This window comes from Halichoerus grypus, chromosome 14 (assembly GCF_964656455.1).
Source record: "Halichoerus grypus chromosome 14, mHalGry1.hap1.1, whole genome shotgun sequence".
In the NCBI taxonomy this organism is placed as follows: domain Eukaryota; kingdom Metazoa; phylum Chordata; class Mammalia; order Carnivora; family Phocidae; genus Halichoerus; species Halichoerus grypus.
Genome location: NC_135725.1, coordinates 80,217,816 through 80,238,798, shown reverse-complemented (window position 1 = coordinate 80,238,798; position 20,983 = coordinate 80,217,816). Strand labels below are relative to the sequence as shown.

At 47.4% G+C, this 20,983-nt stretch overlaps 1 protein-coding gene across 7 annotated transcripts in view; it reads left to right on the top strand.

Annotated features, from left to right (window-relative positions):
* The window catches only part of CDK5RAP2 (CDK5 regulatory subunit associated protein 2), a 170,169-nt gene that overhangs the window by 126,185 nt on the left and 23,001 nt on the right, over window positions 1-20,983 (top strand). For all 7 annotated transcript variants that reach the window (XM_036107749.2, XM_036107748.2, XM_078061697.1 and 4 more), the window contains 3 exons: window positions 9,593-9,641; window positions 12,303-12,478; window positions 16,900-17,019. In XM_036107749.2, coding sequence (XP_035963642.2) covers window positions 9,593-9,641; window positions 12,303-12,478; window positions 16,900-17,019 — 345 coding nt within the window. The remainder of the gene's footprint in view (window positions 1-9,592; window positions 9,642-12,302; window positions 12,479-16,899; window positions 17,020-20,983) is intronic.

Below are 20,983 nucleotides of genomic sequence, written 5' to 3'. Positions count from 1 at the left end.
AAAAAAATACATTCAAGAGTCAGAGGTGGTTAGAGGAAGGATGAAAGAGAACCTTTGCTAAACAATAGCTGTGTGCTAGGTACTTTAATAGATGTTATTGCATTTAAATAAAAAAGCAATCATTTGCAGTTTTTTTGAGACTAGGACGAAGAGTTTTTTTATACTGTTTACCCAGCTTCATCAGTTTTGCCATATTTGCTTTGTCATTTTCTCTTTCTCTCTCTCTGTGTATTCAGATCTTCCTCGATTTATGATGGGGTTATATCCCAATAGACCCATCATAAAGTTGAAAATATCCTAAGTCAAAAATGCATTTGACACGCGTAACCTACCCAACATCATAGCTTAGCCCAGCCTACCATAAACGTGCTCGGAATGCTCACAGTAGCCTACAGTTGGGTGATATCCTCTAACACAAAGCCCATTTTATAATAAAGGATTGAATATCTCATGTCCTACATTGAAGGCTGTGCTGAAAGTGAGAAACAGAATGGCCGTGTGGGCCCAGGATGGTCCTATCAGTTATTTACCCTCTTGGTGGTGTGGCTGACTGGGAGCCGGGGCTCGTTGCCGCTGCCACAGTCATGAGGGGCAGTCGTACCACCTGTCTCTAGCCCGGGAAGAGACCAAAATTCAAAATTGGAAGTGCAGTCTCTACTGGGTGCCTATTGCTTTTTCACACTATCCCAAAGTAGAAAATTGTAAATCACACCCTTGTAAGTCAGGGACCATCTGTGTATACACACACGTGTGCATATGTGTGTACACACGTTATTATTATTTTCATTTTTTTTAAAAAGATTTTATTAATTTTTTGACAAAGAGACAGCAAGAGAGGGAACACAAGCAGGGGGAGTGGGAGAGGGAGAGGCAGGCTTCCCACGGAGCAGGGAGCCCAATGCGGGGCTCGATCCCAGGACCCTGGGATCATGACCTGAGCCGAAGGCAGATGCTTAACCGACTGAGCCACCCAGGCGCCCTATTTTTATTATTTTTTATAGATTTTATTTTTGAGTAATCTCTACACCCAACATGGGGCTCGAACATATGACCCTGAGACCAAGAGTCACACGCTGCACTAACTGAGCCAGATGCCCCCCCCAGCGCCCAACATTATTATTATTACTATTATTACACAGGAGCCCGACATTATCATCATCATCATCATCCCTCCAAGGGTGGATTGGCGATATCATGTGCCTTTCCCACCTCCCCCTAGAAGTGCCAAAGTGTGTGGCCCCGCACACTGAGGACATTCTTTTATACAGCCACAGTGCCATTATTAAATCCATGACCTAGTATCGTTATCTCATGGACAGTCTGTATTAAAATTTCACTAATTGATTCAATAATGTCTTTTATGAGTCTTATCCCTGATTCCGATCCAGGACCCACTCCCCACATTACATCTAGTTGTCCTCTGTCTTTGGTTGTCTTTAACCTTTTCCTTCACCCTTTGTCTTCCGTGACGTGGACCAGTTGGAGGGTTCAGGCTAATGCCCCAGTTTGGGATTCTCTGTTGTTTCTCTAGGATTGGATTAGACAGATTCGATGAGATGAGTTGTGTGGTTTTGGCAAGAATGCCGCGTAAGTGTTGTGTTCTCGTGGTCTATCGTGCTTACGAGGCACGTACCATCGGTTTGTCCCGTTGTTGGTGAAAATAATTTTGATCACTTGGGTGAGGTTGTCTGCTGTATGCGACAGGGTTTCCCTGTGTAATATCTAAGTAATCACTGCAGGGTACTTTGTAATCCTGTAAACATGTGGCTCCTCTTGAGACGTTTACCTGAGTTTTCCTGGATGTTCCTCGCCTCAGCCATCACCGTGATGGTGGCAACATGGTGATTTTTTTTCCTCATACCATCGTTCTTTCTTCGTTTTTTATTATATGGCGTCTGCTAGAAGGATGAACTCTCCCTTTATCTCCCCTTTTTGTTTGTATGTCTGTTGCTTATTTATTTATTGACATTGTGGACTTGTAGCTTCTTATTTCATTCAGTGGACTAGTATTCATTCTGTCATTCTACTAACGCTCAAATTGTTTGAGATTTGGCAAGTGGCAATTCCTTTTGACAGGTCTCCAGCTTTTTGGGGAGCACTTCTGTACTTTCTGGCACAAAAAAAGATGCTCCAGCTTCACTGATACTGTCCCTGCCCCTGAATCAGCCATTTCTCTAAGGAGCCCTGGTTCATCTTAAAGGGGGGGTGCTATTTAAGCACCAGGATTTGGTGCTGGGTGTTTTATTTGCTACTGGGGTGTCGTTGTGTCCAGGCCCTTTAGCAGACAGAACCAGGGTATATCTCACATGCATACATACGTAAGTGTAATTTATTTAAAAAATTGTTATTTCACAGTGGTGCCTCCAGTTCCAGTCCAACCCGTTATATCCCTCCTTGCTGTTGCTGCTTCCACATTGTTTCCCATCTCCAGCTGTGAGGATCCCGGCTCTCACATCAGTGTGTCCGCTCCTGTGCTCACTTCTCTCTAATATACACAAACACTCCGTACCACTGTGAGAAACAGACCTACTAGAAGATCCTGATTTGTTCGTAGCTTTTTTTTTTTTTTAAAGATTTTATTTACTTATCTGACAGAGAGAGAGAGCGAGCGCACGAGCACAAGCAGGGGGAGCGGCAGGCAGTGGGAGAGGGAGAAGCAGGCTCCCCGCTGAGCAGGGAGCCTGATGTGGGGCTCCATCACAGGACCCTGGGAGGGATCATGACCTGAGCCGAAATCAAGAGTTGGACGCTTAACCGACTGAGCCACCCAGGCGCCCCATAGTTCTTTTAGTTTTTAGGCTAAGGGTATATAGTCAGGTATTAAATTTAAAAGTTCTTTGGTTTCATTCTTTCTACAGTGTTGATATGTTATTCATTTGAAATATAATTAGATTTACTGATTTCTCTTTGTGCTCAGTGTTAGGCTTCCCCTCCCATTTTTACTGATTTAATTTTATTTTTTGAATATGAAAAATATGAAGGTGGTTCCAAAGTTAAAACTTTATCCATTTAAATTGCCTCTATAAAGTCATTATTTTTGTCCTTCTCTTTTATATCCATTAGTATGACTTTCCAGCCCCCCTTTCTCAAACCTCCTGGAACCGGGCTTTCCGACATCCCAGCCTCGCCACAGAAACGGCATGGGCCCGAGGCACTGATGCCTGCCACTTTGCTGAACCCGGCCATCAGTGTTGGGCCGCACCTCCCTCACCTTGACAGCAGAATTGGGTGTGGTCAGCCCCTCTCTCCTGGGGAGATCCTTTCCTCCCTGGGCTTCTAGGAAGACACCACCCATTCTCCTGCCACCCACTGGCCACCACTTTGAAGCTCTGCCTTCAACCAACACGTGTTGTAAATCTGACCAGCTTGCACCACCTCATTGCTGCCACGGCTCCGGTTTGCCACGGTCTCCTCTCGTGGGTTATTGCAGTCCTTGCCCCCCGGAGGGTCCACGCTTTCCCCCATGGCCCACCATGGCCCATTCCCTCACAATAGTCAGCGTGATCTTTTCAAAATGTAAGTCAGGTCATGTTCCTTCTGTTCAAGATCAAAGGCTTTCCTTGGTGAGCTGTAAGAATTAAATAATGGGCACGAAGCCTTGACTGAGTGCTGGGTGCATCGCTCACAGGTGCTCTGTGCTTGCCAATGTCTCTCTGCCTGTTTGAGTCGGGGGCTTATCCTCAGAACAACCTGTTTTACTTGGGGAACTTCGCCTTACGGAGGAGAGTCAGTTGCCCAAAGTTATGACTGACTTGGTGAAACCAAGGTTTGACCTTAGTTCTTTTGTCTTCATACATTACAAAACAGATGGCTCATGAGGGTCCACATATGTTCAACTTAATTCCCAGATAGAACGTGGGGTAGTTTGGGCTTCTGGGCCCAGGGAATGTTTCCCGAGTTTTCTACAGAACCCAGCAGCTCAGGCCTGTTGTAGACTGGTTGTCCTAGTACCAGTCCCCCGGGACCTTGAGGCCCAAGGACACAGGGGCAGTTGACTTTTCCCAGCTTTGTGAAATTCACTTTCTCCTGACTAAGGATTTCTAAATAAGCTAGTTTTCATTTTAATATTGGAGAAATAACTGGGTCCTCAAGATAGAGCTGTATCTTCCCGGCCTGAGGCATTTTCTGTCTGTCTCTCTCTCCTTCCTACAAGCCCTCAACCAGGGCCCGAGGAAGTGGGAGGCTGAGAGAGAGTGCCTCTGGCAACAGCTGCCCTCCCTCACTCATCCAACCACCCCCCTTGATTTATTTTTTAGTTATTTACCTTGACAAGCCCAAGGAGATCTCACTTCTTGTTTCCTGCGGGTTCTGGAAGCAGAAGCATTTCAGGCTTTGCAGACAACACAAACATAGAACTTTCTTTTCTTGTACAAAAGGCATAAAAGTCTCAGGTACCTCACAACACCTCCCATTCTTAGAGAATAAAATGTAACAGAGGTGAGTCTTTCTTGGATGCTATCTAAGGGGTCTGGCTTCTGAATTATGAAAGGAGCCTACTGTAAAATAGTTTTATATTTGAGGTGGTTGCATAGCATGAGTTCTTAAAAATTTTAAATATAGTCTTTTTTTTTTCCTTAATACAAAGCAGTACATATTTATTGTGGAATAACAGATAAGCAGATACTCCTATAGCTGCATTATTTATACAGCAGAAATGAACACCCTGGAGTTTATACTTTCAGGTCTTTTTTATATGTATGTGTATTTTTTGTGGAACTAGAACTGTTTGCAACCTTTCCCTTTGTTCAGTTTTAGATAATAAATATTAACCTCCATTGTAAGTTTTAGCGGCTGCAGAGCATTCTTTTGTATGAATGTACCATAATTTACTTAATCATTCCCCATTAGGTGGACATTTAGGTTGTTTCCAGTTTGGGGCTATTAAAAGAACACCATATTGGAATCTTTGTACATATCCTTGCTTTCCTTTAATAGTCTTTGGTTGGTAGACCCAAGAAGTAGAATGATAGTGTGGTTTCTCATTATTTGTCAGGACCGGAGCTGGGATCTTTTCTAGCTTCACAGGCTAGGGATTTCACTAGGGTCCAGAACCCTGCAAGATTTTCTGAGTGCATTTTTCCGGGGTGGGGGTCTAACTTTCAGATTCTTGAAGTGGGTTGGGACCCGAAGTAGACCGAGAGCTGGTGTTGCAGTCCCACAGTGTCCTTGCTCATGGTGCCTCCCAAGGCCAGTGGCGTAAGTCAGGAAGACAGCGTGGTCCTCTGGTATTTCTGAGCCAGCACTGGGGAAAGTACCGAGCAGGTTGTGTCCTCCGCGAGCTCACCACATGTGTCAGGGTTTAGCCACACGGGTAGAAGACAGCTGCGGGGTTCCTTTCTCTTGACTCTCCTCTGCCTGCAGGGATGAACCTACACCATTCATTTCTTCCAAGGCCTTCTGTGGTCTGCCTTGTCCCACTCACCACCGTCTCAGCGAGAATGACGGTGATGATGATGATGATGATGATGGAGAAACAGTGAGGAAGGCTGGGCTTTCTCAGCTGCACGTTCTGTGCTAGGCCTGTTCTCAGCCTATGAGAAGCTGCTATTTATCACTTTCATTGAATAAACGAGGAACAGAGAAGTGAATTTACTTGCTTGGGGTCACCCAAGGAGTGGCAGAGTCTGGATTTGAGCCCAGGCAGTTTGCTTCCACAGCCTAGCCTCCTGACTGCCACGATGCCGTGCTTCTCATGCTCCTGTCCCGTTGGGCGTCCCGGTCAATACTTTGCTCAAACCAGTCCCTTTTCTAGAAGGCTGTGCTTTCTCTTCCCTTCTAGAAATTCTGCTCATCCTCTAGGAAGCTTTCTTTGTTCACCCCAAGTGGAAGCAAAACTATTTGTTTTTTTATTCTGGGTTGGTTGTAGCTTGCCTGTGACAGTCGCATCTGGCCTTGTGATGGACACTTTGCTGGGTGGAAAGAACAAAGCTTTGGAGCCAGACAGGCTTTTGAGTTCAAATCCCATCTTTATGCTTCTCTTACTCCCTTAACAGTCAGATTTCCTCTGTGAGGGAATAGTACCTATCTTGCAGTTCTTTGTGAGGATTAAATGAGATTATTTAAAGTGTCTGGTATCCCGCCTAACCAATCTTGGGAGCGCAGGAGGTGACAGCAATGATTTCTTGTGGGCATATTTTATTTCTTCAGAGCATAGACTCCTGGAAGATGGGGGCCTTGTTTTGTTCTGGCTCCCAAATTAAGCTGGGACCGTCCTTGTAGTGTCCGGTCAGGATTTGATGACAGTACTGATAGTTTTGTGTGGTTTGGATCTTACTCTCGGGCGCCCTTTGATTCAGTGTCCTCTGACTCTGTCTGACCCTCATAGTCGGCGCTGGGAGGGAGGTGCCCCTGAGCTCTGAAGGGAAGGCTTCCAGGAGAAAAGGGTATTGGAGCTCAACCTTCCATATTGGAAGTTGTTGGGGAAGGGTATTTCAGGAGTGGTAATGGGGCATGCGGGGTATAGTTAGCATGGTAGGCAGGCGATCAGAGAAAATGGAAGGTCTTTCCTAAGTATCCTAGAATCTGCCCTCCACATGGCGCCTTAGCTTCTTCTTATCTTTATACAGCAGTTCTTTACTGCCTCAAAGATGTGTCCCTGGTCACCTCCTCTAAATTGTCCCCGATGGTCCAGGCTGGCTCACGTTCGTTTCCTCTGCAGGCCCTCCCACGGTATCCTGGGCTGCCCCTTGTCACAGCCCTGTAGTGTAATCGTCTTCTGGGTCCCTCGTCCCCCCGCAGGTGTGAACTCACTGAGGGTAGGATGGCTCCTCGCTCATCTCTGTAACCTCGGTGTCGGACACAGGTGCCTGGGAGGGACTCTGTAAATATGTTCTACAAACTACTAGTGGATGCAAAGGAAGAAACATTTGGGTCGTGTAGGAGATGCCAGGCTATGATATTTGAACTGGATTCTATACGGTTGGTGGATTTGGAATGATGGGGTACTGTTTCAAAAGAGGCTTTTCAAACAGAGGCAGCGCCCAGGATGGATCAGTGCAGGGAGGAGGGTGGGCCAGCCGGTTACGAGACTGTCCTGCACGATAGTTCTCTTGCTTGTTCCAGTATGGATTGGGTAATTAGATGTCTTTTTGTTTGAAAAGATGAAAGGATTCCCCCCCCCCCCCCCCCCCGCCCACTGCCACCTACTACACAGCTTTTCGGTGTAGTGGTAAGATTTGCCTGAAAGATGGGAGCAGCGCCTTCATGACATGCTTCCTAAGCTTTAGGAATAGCCTGGCAGATGGTACCATGTCACCTGTGCGAAGGCAGTTTCCACCACGGAATTCAGTGCATCACTTGTCATGATGGCCCTATGAGTCCCACACTAACAATTTGTCATTTGGTTTTAAAGAATTCTTTCGTGGCAGGGGATTGGGCAGAATATAATTGTTGTGGAGGCATTACAGACTCCTCACAGGATGTCCTGTTTGAAGACCGGGAAACCTGGACTTTGGATGGCCTCAGGGCACTTCGTTCTCTGGGCATGGATTTTGTTAGGAATTGAAGAGAGGTTTTTGTGATAGTTATAAGACGGAATTTATGGTCAGGAGTCCCAGGGTACTTGAAGCGCGCCCCAGACCAGTGGTCCCCTACCCGGTGAAGTTGCTGAGGTGTGCATCCGTGCTCCTGATGCGGCTGGTACGCTGAGGCAGGAGATGATGCTGTGTGTGCTTGGCTAGAACGCGTAGACTCCTAAGCCTGTGGGAGGGCCGGGCTGGGCAGATGGCCCACCCTCAGGGTCTGCATATCAGCTGAATGTCAGGGAGCAGCCCCGTGCAGGTGTGAGATGGGAAGTGCTGAGCTGTTCTTCTAACAGCAGTTGTCTCTGCCCATTCACGGTGGTCTTGCGGCCTGGGACTTCCAGTCAGCGTCTTGGAAATTGACCCAGCAGATGGCAATTTCCCCTCTTGATGAGGAGTGCAGAGGACAGAGAGGTGGAGCCCGTCCACTGTGGTAGAGGCCTGTCACCCTCTCCCTACCTCCTGGGGAACCAAAATGTCACTGCATTTTTGGTCAGGATGTAACCAAGAGGATCAAGACCTAGACTCGTGGTCGAGCTGGCTCTGGAGTGTCTCCAAATCCCTTGCTTAACTGGAGCATATAGTGAAATAGGTGATGGGATGTCGGAGGACGAGAGGGGACACGTCAGACCTCTTGGATTTACACTTCACTGCAAAATGGAGATCCTGACACTGTGCCAGTGTGATCGATGTGAGGCCAGAGGACATCGTCGGTGTCGGGGTGTCGTCCTTTGTGGCCTGGCACCTGATATTGGGGGGCCCATGTGACTCCTTCCCGGTGCCTGCCAGCGCCCTGCAGCGGCAGGTGACGTTCAAGCCCTGGGAGTGTCGCACTGGCTCTCCGTGCCCATGGTTGTCCTGCTGGGGTGTTGGGGGAGCCCTGATAGCAACACCCACTGGCCCCGGGGAGCAGGCCGGTGGGCACCCCGAGGCGCAAGGCAAACGCGTGAGTCTCCGGTGCTCTTTTCCTCTGCGCTGTGGTGTTCGAGAACGTTCCCTTTTAGGAGTAGTTTTGAAAAGGGAATGTGTGGGTGCAGTTTAATTATATTCTCATTTTTCAAGTGCAGCTCTAGAAGGGTTTGTTTTTTTCTTTGGCCACGCGTTAGCTTCTTCAAAGAGCTCATCCCAGTCTGCAATTTCCAGAGTTCTGAAGTATTTTTAACATGAAGTTGTTAGTCTCTGTGAAGACTGGGCTCCCGTGTCGCTTTTCAAACAGCAGAGGCCGCCAGGCAGGGGAGAGCGGCGCCCTTTTGCCTATTTACGTTCTGAGCTTTATTTTGTTTTCTTTCGCCATTTCTCATCGCCACTCCCCTGCCGCAGGCCCTGGCTTATTCAGCTGCACTCACACACCCCTCTCCCTACTAATCCCACTTCTGAGAGTCTTTCCTAAGGAGATCATTTAAATGCAGATAACGCTGTATGTACAAAGATGTTTATTTCATTTATTTATAAAAGTGAAAAATTGGAGATGACCTACATGTCAAATAGGGGACTGGCAGAAACTCTGGTACGTGCATGCCTGCAGTGGGATATTAATGCAGTCACTAAAAATTAGGTTTCCAAGACAAATTCAGTAAGAAAAGCGCTTACAATAAAATATGAAGGGAGAAGATGAAGTCACAGTACGGTGTCACCCATGCTAAAATGCATGGAAGAAAGAATGGAAGGAAATCCATAACGTGTCCGGAGTGGGGGCACCTGGAGGAGAGTGACGCTCTTTTCCTTGTTTCTGTTACCCATTTCCTGTAACGAGCATATATTCTGTTAGTGTCAGAGTTTTTAGAGAAGGGAAAAGAACCCCACCCAGCAGCGCCTTGGTGATGGGTTTTTAGATTCAGGGCTGTCACCTCCCTTCTAGAACTGTGCCGGAGCAGTGATGAAGGAGGAGCCTCTAGTCTGAGTGTGTTCTTGGTAATCCTACTTTAAATATCCGGGATTGTTACGAAGAGTATTTAAACAAATGGAACGGGGCCTCTGCAAATGTATGAGCAAGAAATTATTAGGGAACACTTGTTTTATCATTTATTTATTTTTAATGTCTTCCTTCTTCTTGATGTTCTTTCTGCTTCCAGGAAAATCAGTTGAAGTGGACGTGAGCCCCCAGAACGAAGTGATGGGGAGGTGAGTGTGTGGCACTGGGGAAGAAGACTGTGCGGTCAGTTTGTCCGCTGGGTCCGCTGGCTCCCTCCTGTTCGCTTAGTTCCCCGCTTCTTGTGGGTAAAACACAAACACCTATGAAACTGACAGCGGCCACGCACAACCAGGCGTTTACGCTGTCTGCCCTGCAGCCTTCGTTCAGTTGTTCTGGGCCAGGCCTGGCATCTGTCTGTTGGGTGCTTTGACGAGGACGACACGTTCCTTCTCTTGGCTCCTGGGTACCCGCAGGATCGATTTCCGATGCCTTAGCCTGACCTTGGAGGCCCTTCTCAGTTTGACCCATCTTCCTTTCTCTCATGTTCCCGGGCTTCCGTCTTCTCTGACTTTTTATTGTTCTGCGGCCCGTGGCTGGACAGAGGCTGTACACTCGAATTCTTCCTGTTGTGGTTTGGAAATCCTTCTTCAGAGTCCGTTTATGTGGCAATGAACCTGGCTCTCCCCAACATCCCCGTCTCTCTTCTACATCCCAGGATCAGTTACTCCTCCCGTAGCACTTGGCGTGTCGTCACATTACAGCCCTTAGCACATGGCGTTGTAGTACGCCCAGCATTTATCTTTCAGCTCGCAGAATTGCTCGAAAGAGGAAAGGAGCTAGCATGAACGGGGTATTGGTGTGTGTCAGCCGCTGCCCTAGGCATTCACGGTCATTCTTTCTGATGCTACCAGGCAAGCACTCTTGTTCCCACTTTAGGATGAGGAACCAGAGGGTCAGAGTTGCATGCTTGACATTAAGAGGCAGAGCTGGGATTTGAACTTGAATCTGTCAGACTCCCGGGCTCTTATTATTGTTGCATATTGCCTTTTGAGGACAAAGACTGTGTCTTGAATATCTCTACACCTGCTCCAGCCCAGCTATCTGGCGTGTAGTTGGAATTTAAAAAATGTTCATGGAATAAATGTGTTGTATACTTTCTTAGTTTGCCTCGATGGCCCACAGGAAATGTCAGGGTCTCGCCCCCCTCTGTTTCATTGTTAAAGGTTCTGCCTGTTGTGAGGGCTACGGGTACGTCCCTCCTCTTTGGAGCAGTGACCCTTTGGGCTTCTGGGGGTAAAATAAAGAAACAGACCAGAATTTTAGACTTTCTTGGCATCACGAAGGCCACAGCATCATTAGAGTGAGCAGGTGGGGACGCATCACAGCTCACCGGAGGACGTTTCCATCAGAGTGTCTGTAACATTCAGAAGAAATACTCCTTTCCCACCACAGTGTTTTTGCAGATCCCTCCCAGTTCAGCCCTCTGCTTCCATCCTTCCAATAATGGATCACGTCTCAGTGGTAGGCTGTGGAGAAGGCAAGCAAGGCCTCCCAGAGTGGAGACAGTCTTAACGGAGATCTAAAGGATGAGGGGCCCGGGGCAGGGATTGTCGGAGAGTGTCTGCGCACGAGGCGAGGGAGACATGGCCTGTGCGAGCTGGTGCAGGGAACTCGAGGGTCAAAGCTGGAGAGGCACGCGGGGCTACCGCGGGGCTGGTCCTCAGCTTCTGTGCTACAGGAAGAGGGGAGTCTTTGAAGGAGGATAAGCTGGGGCTGGACAAAATCAGATTTGCTGTTGTGAAAGATGACCGGGGTGGCTTAGAGGGGGCTGGAAGGAGGCAGGGAGCCTCTTTCAGCCCTCCTCAGCCATGTGTCACCCTTCCCATCTCTGACAGGCTGGTTTCTTTTCCTTCTCTTCTGCCTTTTTCCGCTGTAGGCTTAGCGCTCTCACGGGTCACTCCTAAGCTAATTAAATGGGTGCCCTTGGTCCATTCGGCACTCTGGCAAGGCAGCAGCAAGCCCGTGCATCCATCACGCTGTCTGAGTGAAGTTGCATCTGGTGTTTACCTGTTAATGAATGCATTGCAGCTTCGGAGTCCTTTGCTCTTGTCTGAGCTCATGAATAATGAGACAAGAAGTAATAGGAAAAAGTAGGAGAAAAAAAGAGCTTAAATTAAGGAGCTTATCTATAATGGAGATTCATGTGGGCTTCTCACCGAGTTCAGGGTGTTTTTCCTCATGGCTCAGGTGGCTCTTGGGAAATACAGGTTAATAACCAGATGATTGCCAGAACAGTGGCATTGGGACCTGCTTGGGGGCCATGAGGGTTCTGAGATTTTTAAACCCATAAGGCCACTTCATGGGTTTGGGTTGGCCTCCTACATTCTCCTGGGGTCCCAGAGCCAGACAGACCTGAGTTCAAGCGTGAGCTCTGCCACATACAAGCTGTGAGACTGTGGGCAAGCTTGTGATGTGCCTCAGGCTCCCCAAGTCTGAAGGAGGATAGTCATCTCCACCTCAGCAGGTCTCTGTGGGGACCCAGTAAGATGGGACATCTAACATGCCTGGTACAGAGGGGACACCTGCTCAGCAGCCGCCGTTGACACGTGCTCCCTCGGAGGGCCCCTCCCCGTAAGTCAGACAGGGCTCCCCCTTCGTCACTGGCTCCAGACTCAAGCCCCCCAAGCGCTTTTTGTTTTTAGAGTCTCCTTGCTAATAAAATGCTCTAGGGAAGCAAAAGGGCTCCGAAACAAAGTTGCAAATACGGGGAAATTATAAAGGGCCTAGTAATCTTAAGTGATCCCAAGTCCTGGTCCTGGCTTGGGATTTTAGTGTGGGAAATGGTTTCTCTTTCAATCCCGACGGTGAAGGATGGAGGCAGACAGTGTAACTTACCAGCACATTCTCCCTGAGTCTCCGGAGCCGTCTGCGTCTCATGTGTTGTCCGACTGCGAAACGTCCGAGAAGTCCTCCGTCCTCTCGAGAGACCAGAAGCAAGACAGCGAGACTGGGAAGACCTCGGTCTTGGCGAACCATTTCTCTCAAGGTAAGCTAAGCTTTGCTAAGCATTTGAGACACAGTCACGGTTTCCTGGTCTAAACAGTAATTTGCCGTCTTGCCTGAGTAAGCAGAGCGTAGTGACATTTGAATATTCATCTGATGAAGGGAGATCCTGGTAGGGCTCAGGCTATCATTTGTCACTGGGGAAGGCTGTGGTTGTTGAAAGTGTTGCTGATTGGGGAAGAGTCATTTTTATTTCTTAATGATGACTTATGGGGCGCCTGGGTGGCTCAGTCGTTAAGCGTCTGCCTTCGGCTCAGGTCATGATCCCAGCGTCCTGGGATTGAGCCCCACATTGGGCTCCCTGCTCGGCAGGAAGCCTGCTTCTCCCTCTCCCGCTCCCCCTGCTTGTGTTCCCTCTCTCGCTGTGTCTCTCTCTGCCAAATAAATAAATAAAATCTTAAAAAAAAAAAAAAAAAGGTGACTTATTATGTGACCTGCCACTTCCTTGCTCTCCTAACAGTGGCAGAAGCCAGGCTGGCAAACACCGAGGTTATGTGTCTGTTCTAAGTCTGGTTAATTTCCTGTTGTTCCTTTCAGACCCTTCCTGAGGCTGTGTCACTTTGAAGACCCTTGCTCTGAATTGTACAGATGCCCCAGAGTACCTGACTACCCTCCCTCCACCCAAACCCGCGTTGGGATATTTTGTAATTCTAGCAATCTGCAGTGTTTCCCTTTAGTGTGTGACCCTTCGTCCACTGGGTCAGCCCCTCGTCCTGCCTCTGACCGTGGGCCATGGGCTCAGTTGGCAGAATCAGCTTCCCAAGCCTCCACCTGCCCCTGAGCTCTCCTTTACCTCTCTGTATTTGCAGTCTTGGTTACCTCCTGTTGGAGTATTAGGAATTAGGGATTAGAGTTTATAAATCAATGTATTTCAGAAGTTCAAGGGATAGTATAGACCAGGGATTGGCAAATTTTTCCTAGGAAAGGGCAGATAGTAAATATTTTGGGCTTTGTGGAACATATGGTCTTTGTTGTAATTACTCAGTCCTGTTGTTGTAGCAGAAAGCAGCCACAGACAAAATGTAAATGAACGAGTGTGGCTCTGTTCCAATAAAAATTTATTTACCAAAACAGGTGGTGGGTGGGTTTGACCCAGGAGCTGTGGCTTTCTGACCCCTGGCATAGATTCTGGACCTTAGCTGACATCCTCTGGTCTCTCCTTTCTTCCGGTGGTTGTTTGCATGGCACCCAGAATGGACCCAGAGCACAAATCAGACCCTGGCACCTCCTTTCTAAAAGCTTTTTGTTGACACCTGATCACATAGAACTGTGGTTTTCAAAAATTCACAATCTTTTTTAGCAACAAACTACCACCACCCCCCCCCCCAACTTTGTTTCAGCTGAACTTTACGTGGAGGCCTCATATGTAACGGGTGAGATACGGGTGAGGCTTGGTCCTCCACGATGGCTCCTGAGGCTCCTCTGGGGTACTCAGGGCCCAGAGCAGCACAGCTTGAAAACGTACCTAGAGCATGAAATACACATGTTTGATAGAAGTGAGGTGTCAGCCGGGCTCCGTCTAGTAGCCAGTCACCTAGGTTTGCTTTCTTTGGGTTTCTGGCTGTATCCCTGTGTGATTTCTTGAGTTTTTGTGTACCAGGTTTCTCTCGGTTATTTCTGGCTCTTTGATCTGCCTTCTCCTAATTTGGGTCAGACCCATGAGTTGCTTCCCTGTCTTTAGCTGCACTTCCTTCTGCACTCTTTCAGCCTGGCAAGGAACTCAGTCCATTTCCAAGAACCCCTGAGACTGTTTTTGTGGGAGAACACCCTTGATTGAGGGCCTGAGGAATTACAAGGGGGTGAGGGTTACAGTGCAGCAAGCCAGATCATTTAATGGGAATACTTGAGACCCTTGTTCTTTAAAACCCTTCTGCTATGGTATGGGCACCTCGCTCTAGATTCCTCTTGTCAGCCCCTCTTTTTTCTACCTTCCCACATGTCTGCCATCCCAACCGTGGTTTATTTCCGATATAGAACCTTTTAGGCATCTCCTTACGTTTTGTGATTCTGGGGACCCATGACCTTGGGCTTGTCATGCCCTCCTAGTGCATTAGCAGGCACTTTCCTGAAGGGGGACAGTACCCTCCGGAGCCATCCCAATAAGCCCACTGTTAGCTTTTTTGGTTTGTTTCTCTTCAGACTTTTGGTCTCTGCATCTGGCTTTTTTCCTTTTGTCATGTTTATATTCTAAGTAGAGAGATAATTTAGTATTTTTCCTTGTGCTTGACAATGTGCTTGACATTCTATCATAAGCTTTCTGACATGTTGTTACATACCATCATTTTTAGTGGCTTTAGAATAGTCCGTTGAATGGCTGAACTGCAGTTTTCCTTATGTTCCTCTTTTGCTGAACATTTAAGTCATTTCTAAAATTTCACAATTGTGAACACTGCCGCAGGGATTATCTTTGAACATGAAGCTTTCCCCTTATTTCGGCGCATTTTCTTAACCTAGATTCTGTAGTGGGGCTACTAGGCCAAAGAGACACAACAGTTCTTGCTGGTTGCTTCTTGCAGGATTTATGGTTTTAAAGAGTTAGCATTTGTCAGAAGGATATTTATTAGAAGAGGGACAGATAGTTTTCTCCCATTTTGTAAAGACGAGTCTAGTGTTTCCTTCTCCTTGGTTGGGGCTGCATAATTAATAAGTGGCGTCCAGTTCGACTGGGAATGTTTCCTTAAGCCCTATTGATGAGTCCGGCTCCTGGCCAGACTCAGTAGGAGGTGATGTGTACCGATGACTGCTAAGTGTTATTACCCCAGAAGCCGGCAGCGTGTGATGTGGATATAAACCAGCAAGGAGGACTGCGGTCAGAAGAGATAAGTTCCTGCCTCACTCCGTCCTCACTAGCGGCTGGAAGATTCTCAGGGCAGCAGGGCAGGGACAGGAGGTGTGGCCAGGAGTTTGCTGCAGATGGGGTCCTCCAGCGCTGGGCTGGCCGCCAGGGCCTCACGCATCCCACCAAATGACTCGCCACACTTCTGGCATTGATAGGAGATAGCTGAAGGTCTGGGAATTAAGTCGTCTCATAAACGTTCAGATTCATGGCAGAATTACTATTTAATTAGGAAAAGACCTGTAACATTGTGCTACTTTTAAATGAAAGTCATTTTGGAGAAATTAAAACTGGGTCATAACATTAGTGTAATGTTTTAAAACAAACATTACTAAGACATACTGAGTGTACCGTAATTGATGAATTAAAGACGTTAGTTTTGCCTTTGGATACTTGAGGTGGTTATGCTTTAAACACTGATTCTAGAAACCTACCTCCAGACTGCAACTGTGCTTCCTTCTTTCTTGGTTAAAGTGAGATGTGACAGTGGCTGAAAAAATAGGACATGCTCATTGTAGAAAATTTGGGAAATTTAAATTTTTATATATTATTAAATGTTACATTGAAATAGAGTACAGGAGTTTTGAAAAACCTGAAATCTACCATCCAAAGGCAACTGCTGTTAATATCTAGGGGTAGATTTCCTTATTTTGTATTTATGTGTCTTTTTCGCCTGCAGATTTTTAAATGGAGTTATAATTATGCTGAATAATCCATTTTGTATCTGTATTTTTCTGTGATATTATATGGTCTTCATAATACAATTTCAGTAGCTGTAGAATACTGCATCACAGTAATGTAATGTATTACAGTTTATTTAATAATTTGAGTTATGTTCAGTTTTTACTGTTCTGTAATCGTGCTTCAGATGAACATTTTCATGCATTTTGGCAAATGGTTGTCAGCATCTCTGGTGATCTCTTTGAGTAGATTCCTAGAAGTAGAATTATTTGAGGAAAGACATTGGAAAAGAACCTTACTAAGGCTGATGATAAAAATAGATCCCAAAAGTCACGCACATCTATATTCACACGAACAGGATGTGCTCTGGAGAGTATACCCTTCTTACCATTTTCACTAGCGCTGGGATTACTGTTTTGCTGTGTTTTTAAGTCTTAAATGAGTACACGATAAATGGATAAACATATTCCTTTCAAAGAAATATCTGGATTCATTATGAAAGTGGTTTAATCCACTGTCGGGCAATTCAAGCAGACTTGAAAGTGATCTGTTAGTTTCACCATAAGGAAGTATTTAAGTTAATATTTGATATTTAGAAGAATAAAGGGCTGCATTAGAGTTAGCATTAAAATTGTATGGAATATAATTTTTCCATGTGATGTAGAACACCCTGCCCGTGGAGGGCTGCAGAGAACCATTCCAGAACTGTGTCTGTGGGCTGTGGGCAGTCGCTCAGCCTCACCAAGCCCAGGAAAGCGTTGCCAGTTACCGACCATCTGAATACATCCAGCACGACTTGGAATTTTAAGATCCTTGCATAATCTGTAAATTATTCAATTTGTTGGGGGCTTCAGACTTTAAATTAAAAATAACTCTCCCTCCTGTAGACTTAGTAATGGAACATATACAAGAGATTCGAAGCTTGAGGAGACGTTTAGAAGAATCTATTAAGACAAATGAGAAGCTTCGGGGACAGCTGGAACGGCAAGGGTCTGAACTCGATCCAGGTAAGGGAGAGCCGCCCCAGAGGCCTGTTGCACGCCTGCGAGGGCTTCATCTGGGGCGCATTTGCCTGGATCTGCATGCCCTGTGTTGGGGTGAGCTTCACACTCACTGGTGGCCAGAGAGGTTTCAGCCTGGATCCCGACCTTGCTGCTTACCTCCACAGTGACCTCCCTCAACACTGCAGACTATCAGTTACAGTAACTTACTTATAAAGTGGGGATAATCATCCCCGTTTCATCCTGTGGCGATGAGCGTTAAGTGAGCTGACTGGAGCAGAGTGGCCCGCACAGTCCCTGGCACCCTGGATTGTGGCTGGCTCCTCCTCTGACTTTGGTCACTGGAGAGAAACAGAGAGGTATTTTAAAATAAAACGGACCGGAATTTCGTCTTTTCGTCGGTCATGGATCTTAACCGTACTAGCACGGGAGCGGTTTGGTGAGTCTCACAGGCCGACAAGGTTGCCAGTTCACCTGCGTACAAACAGTCGGGTCTGAATGGAATACGTATTCGTCCCGTAGGGAAGACATGCCCATGGTGCAAAGCTTACTGTATCCCTTCTGTACCCACTCATCTTGCTCTCCCTTCTCTCCTCCCACCTCTGTTAGTTGTTTTCCACACCTTACAGTGCTTTTTCAATGCAAATACAAATATATGTGCTTATTCTCTCCCTCATCCAAAAGCTAGAATACTTTATATCTGCCATTCTGTCCCTTTGTTTGTTGAACAATATATTTTGGACATCTTTCCTTATTGCTCCAAAGAGATTGTTTTCATTCCACAACGAATGTGTCTTTTTTTTTAAAAAAAGATTTTATTTATTTATTTATTTGAGAGACAGAGAGCATGAGAGGGGGAAGGGTCAGAGGGAGAAGCAGACTCCCTGCCGAGCAGGGAGCCCGATGTGGGACTCGATCCCGGGACTCCAGGATCATGACCTGAGACCTGAGCTGAAGGCAGTCGCTTCACCACCTGAGCCACCCAGGCGCCCCTCAAAGAATGTGTCTTGAGAGCAGCTTTGTGCCCCAGGAAAAGCCCGAGTTTGTTAGGGAGTTGCACTGAGCTGGGTGTGGACCCCAGCTCTTCTGTTTATTAGCTTTGGGACTTTTGGACAAGTCACCCCGCCTCTCCCAGACTTAATTATTTTATAAAACAGAGCCATGGTGAGATTCAGTGAGGCAATTCTCTGAATAGGGCCTTGCTCCATGCCTCACTCAGTAAGTGGTTGTTTTCTTTGTCATTATCATGTTATTTTACTCTCTTATTTTTTATAACATTATTAGTTTAATGTTGCAAAGCTCTGCAACAAGTGGGGACACAAACCTTTTTTAGAGACAAAATAACTGAGTTCTAGAAAGATATACTCAGTGGCGGCAGCACTTGAGTCCTTGCACGCCTGGTCCAGTTCTCATTCCTGTCTAGCCCAGCATAACCCTCTGCCCAGAAGGATCTTTCCAAAGCGCTATATGTGCTGATGTGCTGCAGTCGGAGAGGTAAACAGAGCGGATGCACGCCTCCCTCCCTCTCTCTCTCTCCCTCTCTCCAGCCCCTTCCCCCATCCTGCTTCCTCCCTCTCTCTCACCCCCAGGGAAATTGATTAACCTGAGTTATTAGTCATATCAAACACAGGGAAGAAATACATGCCTGGGCCCTTCACATTCACTCGTGGTAATGCCTGAATTAGATTCATTCTGTTTTACATTTTTCCTGGCAAATCCAATTATAGAATTCTTTGGGGGCTCCAGTGGCCCACCAGCTACAATGGAGCTGGTAATTGCTCTGGAGAGTAATTCACTCCGATGGGAAGGTTTACAAAAAGGCATTCACAAAGTATTTACACTGGTGGAAAGACATGCTGTTCTCACCATGTTGTCACAATCTCTAGAGAGACAAAGGAATAAAAGTGGCCCTGCCTCCCCCCTGCTGTGAGGTGTTCATCTTGGGAGCAGGTCTGAGAAAGGCATGGCTCCTTGTGATGCGGAGGCAGGATATTGTTAAAAACTGCCACCTCGTGTATTAACTTGTCATCGGGTAGAGGAGCGGTTGTGTCGGCCTTCAGACGAGACCCCGCCGGCTGAGGCTCCATCAGGCTCTGTCCTCGGGGCTGACTCTGCCTCTGAGAAGGGGCCACCCCAGCTGTGGTCAGAGCAGACTTCTTCTGTAGCATTGTTCCTGTTCACCCAGATGGCGCTTTGGTCCTGTTTTTGGCTCTAGCCCACCACCAGTTATGATATTAATTCAAATGATAATAGCAGTAATGATAACAACATGGATCATTTTTATCGGGCTAGTGGAGACTTAGGGAAGTGACGCGGCGAGCCTCAGGTCATATAGCTATTAAGAAGCCGGAGCCATGATTCAGACCCAGGTGTCTTCGAGAAGACACCAGAGTTCATAGGGGAGAGTAGAGGAGATTGGCGGGGAGAGACACATGTCAGTGAAAAATTACACGGCGCTGTGATTTGTGAATCATTGACATGAGGAAGGGGGGTGCTGTAGAGCGGAGAGAATGTGTAGCGTGGGCTTCTGGGAGGCCTGACGTCCCACTGTCCTTACGGGGAGTTTGATTATTACCGGTAGTCAGTTGCGTACCAGGATGCTTTCAGCTGCAGAGAACAGAATACGAGTAAAAACTGGTGTAAACAATGGGGATTTATGTTTTCTTATGTAACAAGATATCCAGACGCAGGCGGTTCCAAGGCAGGTTTACTGGCTCGGTGCTAGGGTAGCAGGGCTTGGGGTCAGTGTCCATGATGACCTCGGTAATTCTAAGCATCACATCCTCTCAGGACAGTGTCCACAGCATGGGAACGAAGATGATGGAGCTCCTCCCTGTCTTCTCTTTTCATCCGGGTGAGGAATCTTTCCCAGAAGCCTCCAGCAGGCTTCCCATCAGGTCTCATTGACCGGAAGGGGCAGCTGGCCATGTTCTAGCTGTACAAGAGTCTGGGAAAGCAGTGTCTGGCTCTGCGGTGTAGTAGGGAAGGCGGGGAGGGAAGCATCTGCCTGCCCCATGTAGAAAGCCCCGGGCTTTCCAGAGGGTAGCATGTTCCTGTGCTTTGGACGTCATATATGGTGCTGGCATAGAAAGCTGAGGTGGGGTGTCAGGGCAGCTGTCTGGCCAGAGGAAGCGGTAGGATTTTAGGAGATAGACCACAGCCTGGGCTAAACTGATCAGAGTTTGTAGATAATCTCAAACCCAGTCTGTCTGGCTTCAGACCCTGATCTTTTTAGTAAACACTTAGACTAGACAGTGAACTTGAGCTAAGAGTTGAAAGACGAGTTTGGTTTTGACAGGTGAAGGAGCTGGGCATTCTAGGCACAGGGAATAAAGACCTCACTGTACGAAGTCAGGGAGATGTGTGACCCCACAATGTGTGGAACACCGGCATAGCCCTGTCTGGCTGCATTCGAGGACACTAGAGTAGGGGGTGGAGAGGGAGGGGGGTGTGCATGAGATTGGAGTGAAGTCGTGGAGACCTGAAGCTTGGGCCTTGTGTTTGGTTTGTTCACTTGTCTGTCTTTGCAGTGGAGGGCCGGCCGTCTAGTGTTTCTGAGCAGAGAATATCATGAGCGGACTGTGTGCAGCCCCCTGGCCGAGTGGCAGGGAGGCAAGGTCAGGGTGCACTGATGAGGTCTAAACTACAGGGACAGAAAAAGAGTGAGTCAGTGTCTGAGGCCTTTGGGAGGAAGAACCAGCAGTCATGATGGTCTGGTTGGGCAGTGTAGAGGATGGCTCCAGGTCTCAGCTCGGAGTAGGCGTGGTAGAGACACCGTCTGCAGGGGAGTGCAGAAACGAACCTGTTCACCTCTGTTCACCCCTAGGAGGAAAGAATGGGCGGGGAGGGGCTCTTGCCACCTCTTTCATGCTCACTCTTATTTCCCTTTGGGCTCTGGTGATACCTCATCTGGTTCACAGGAGTGATTTCCATCGCATGTTGTGTCTCCTCGTTGTTTAAAACTGTTTTC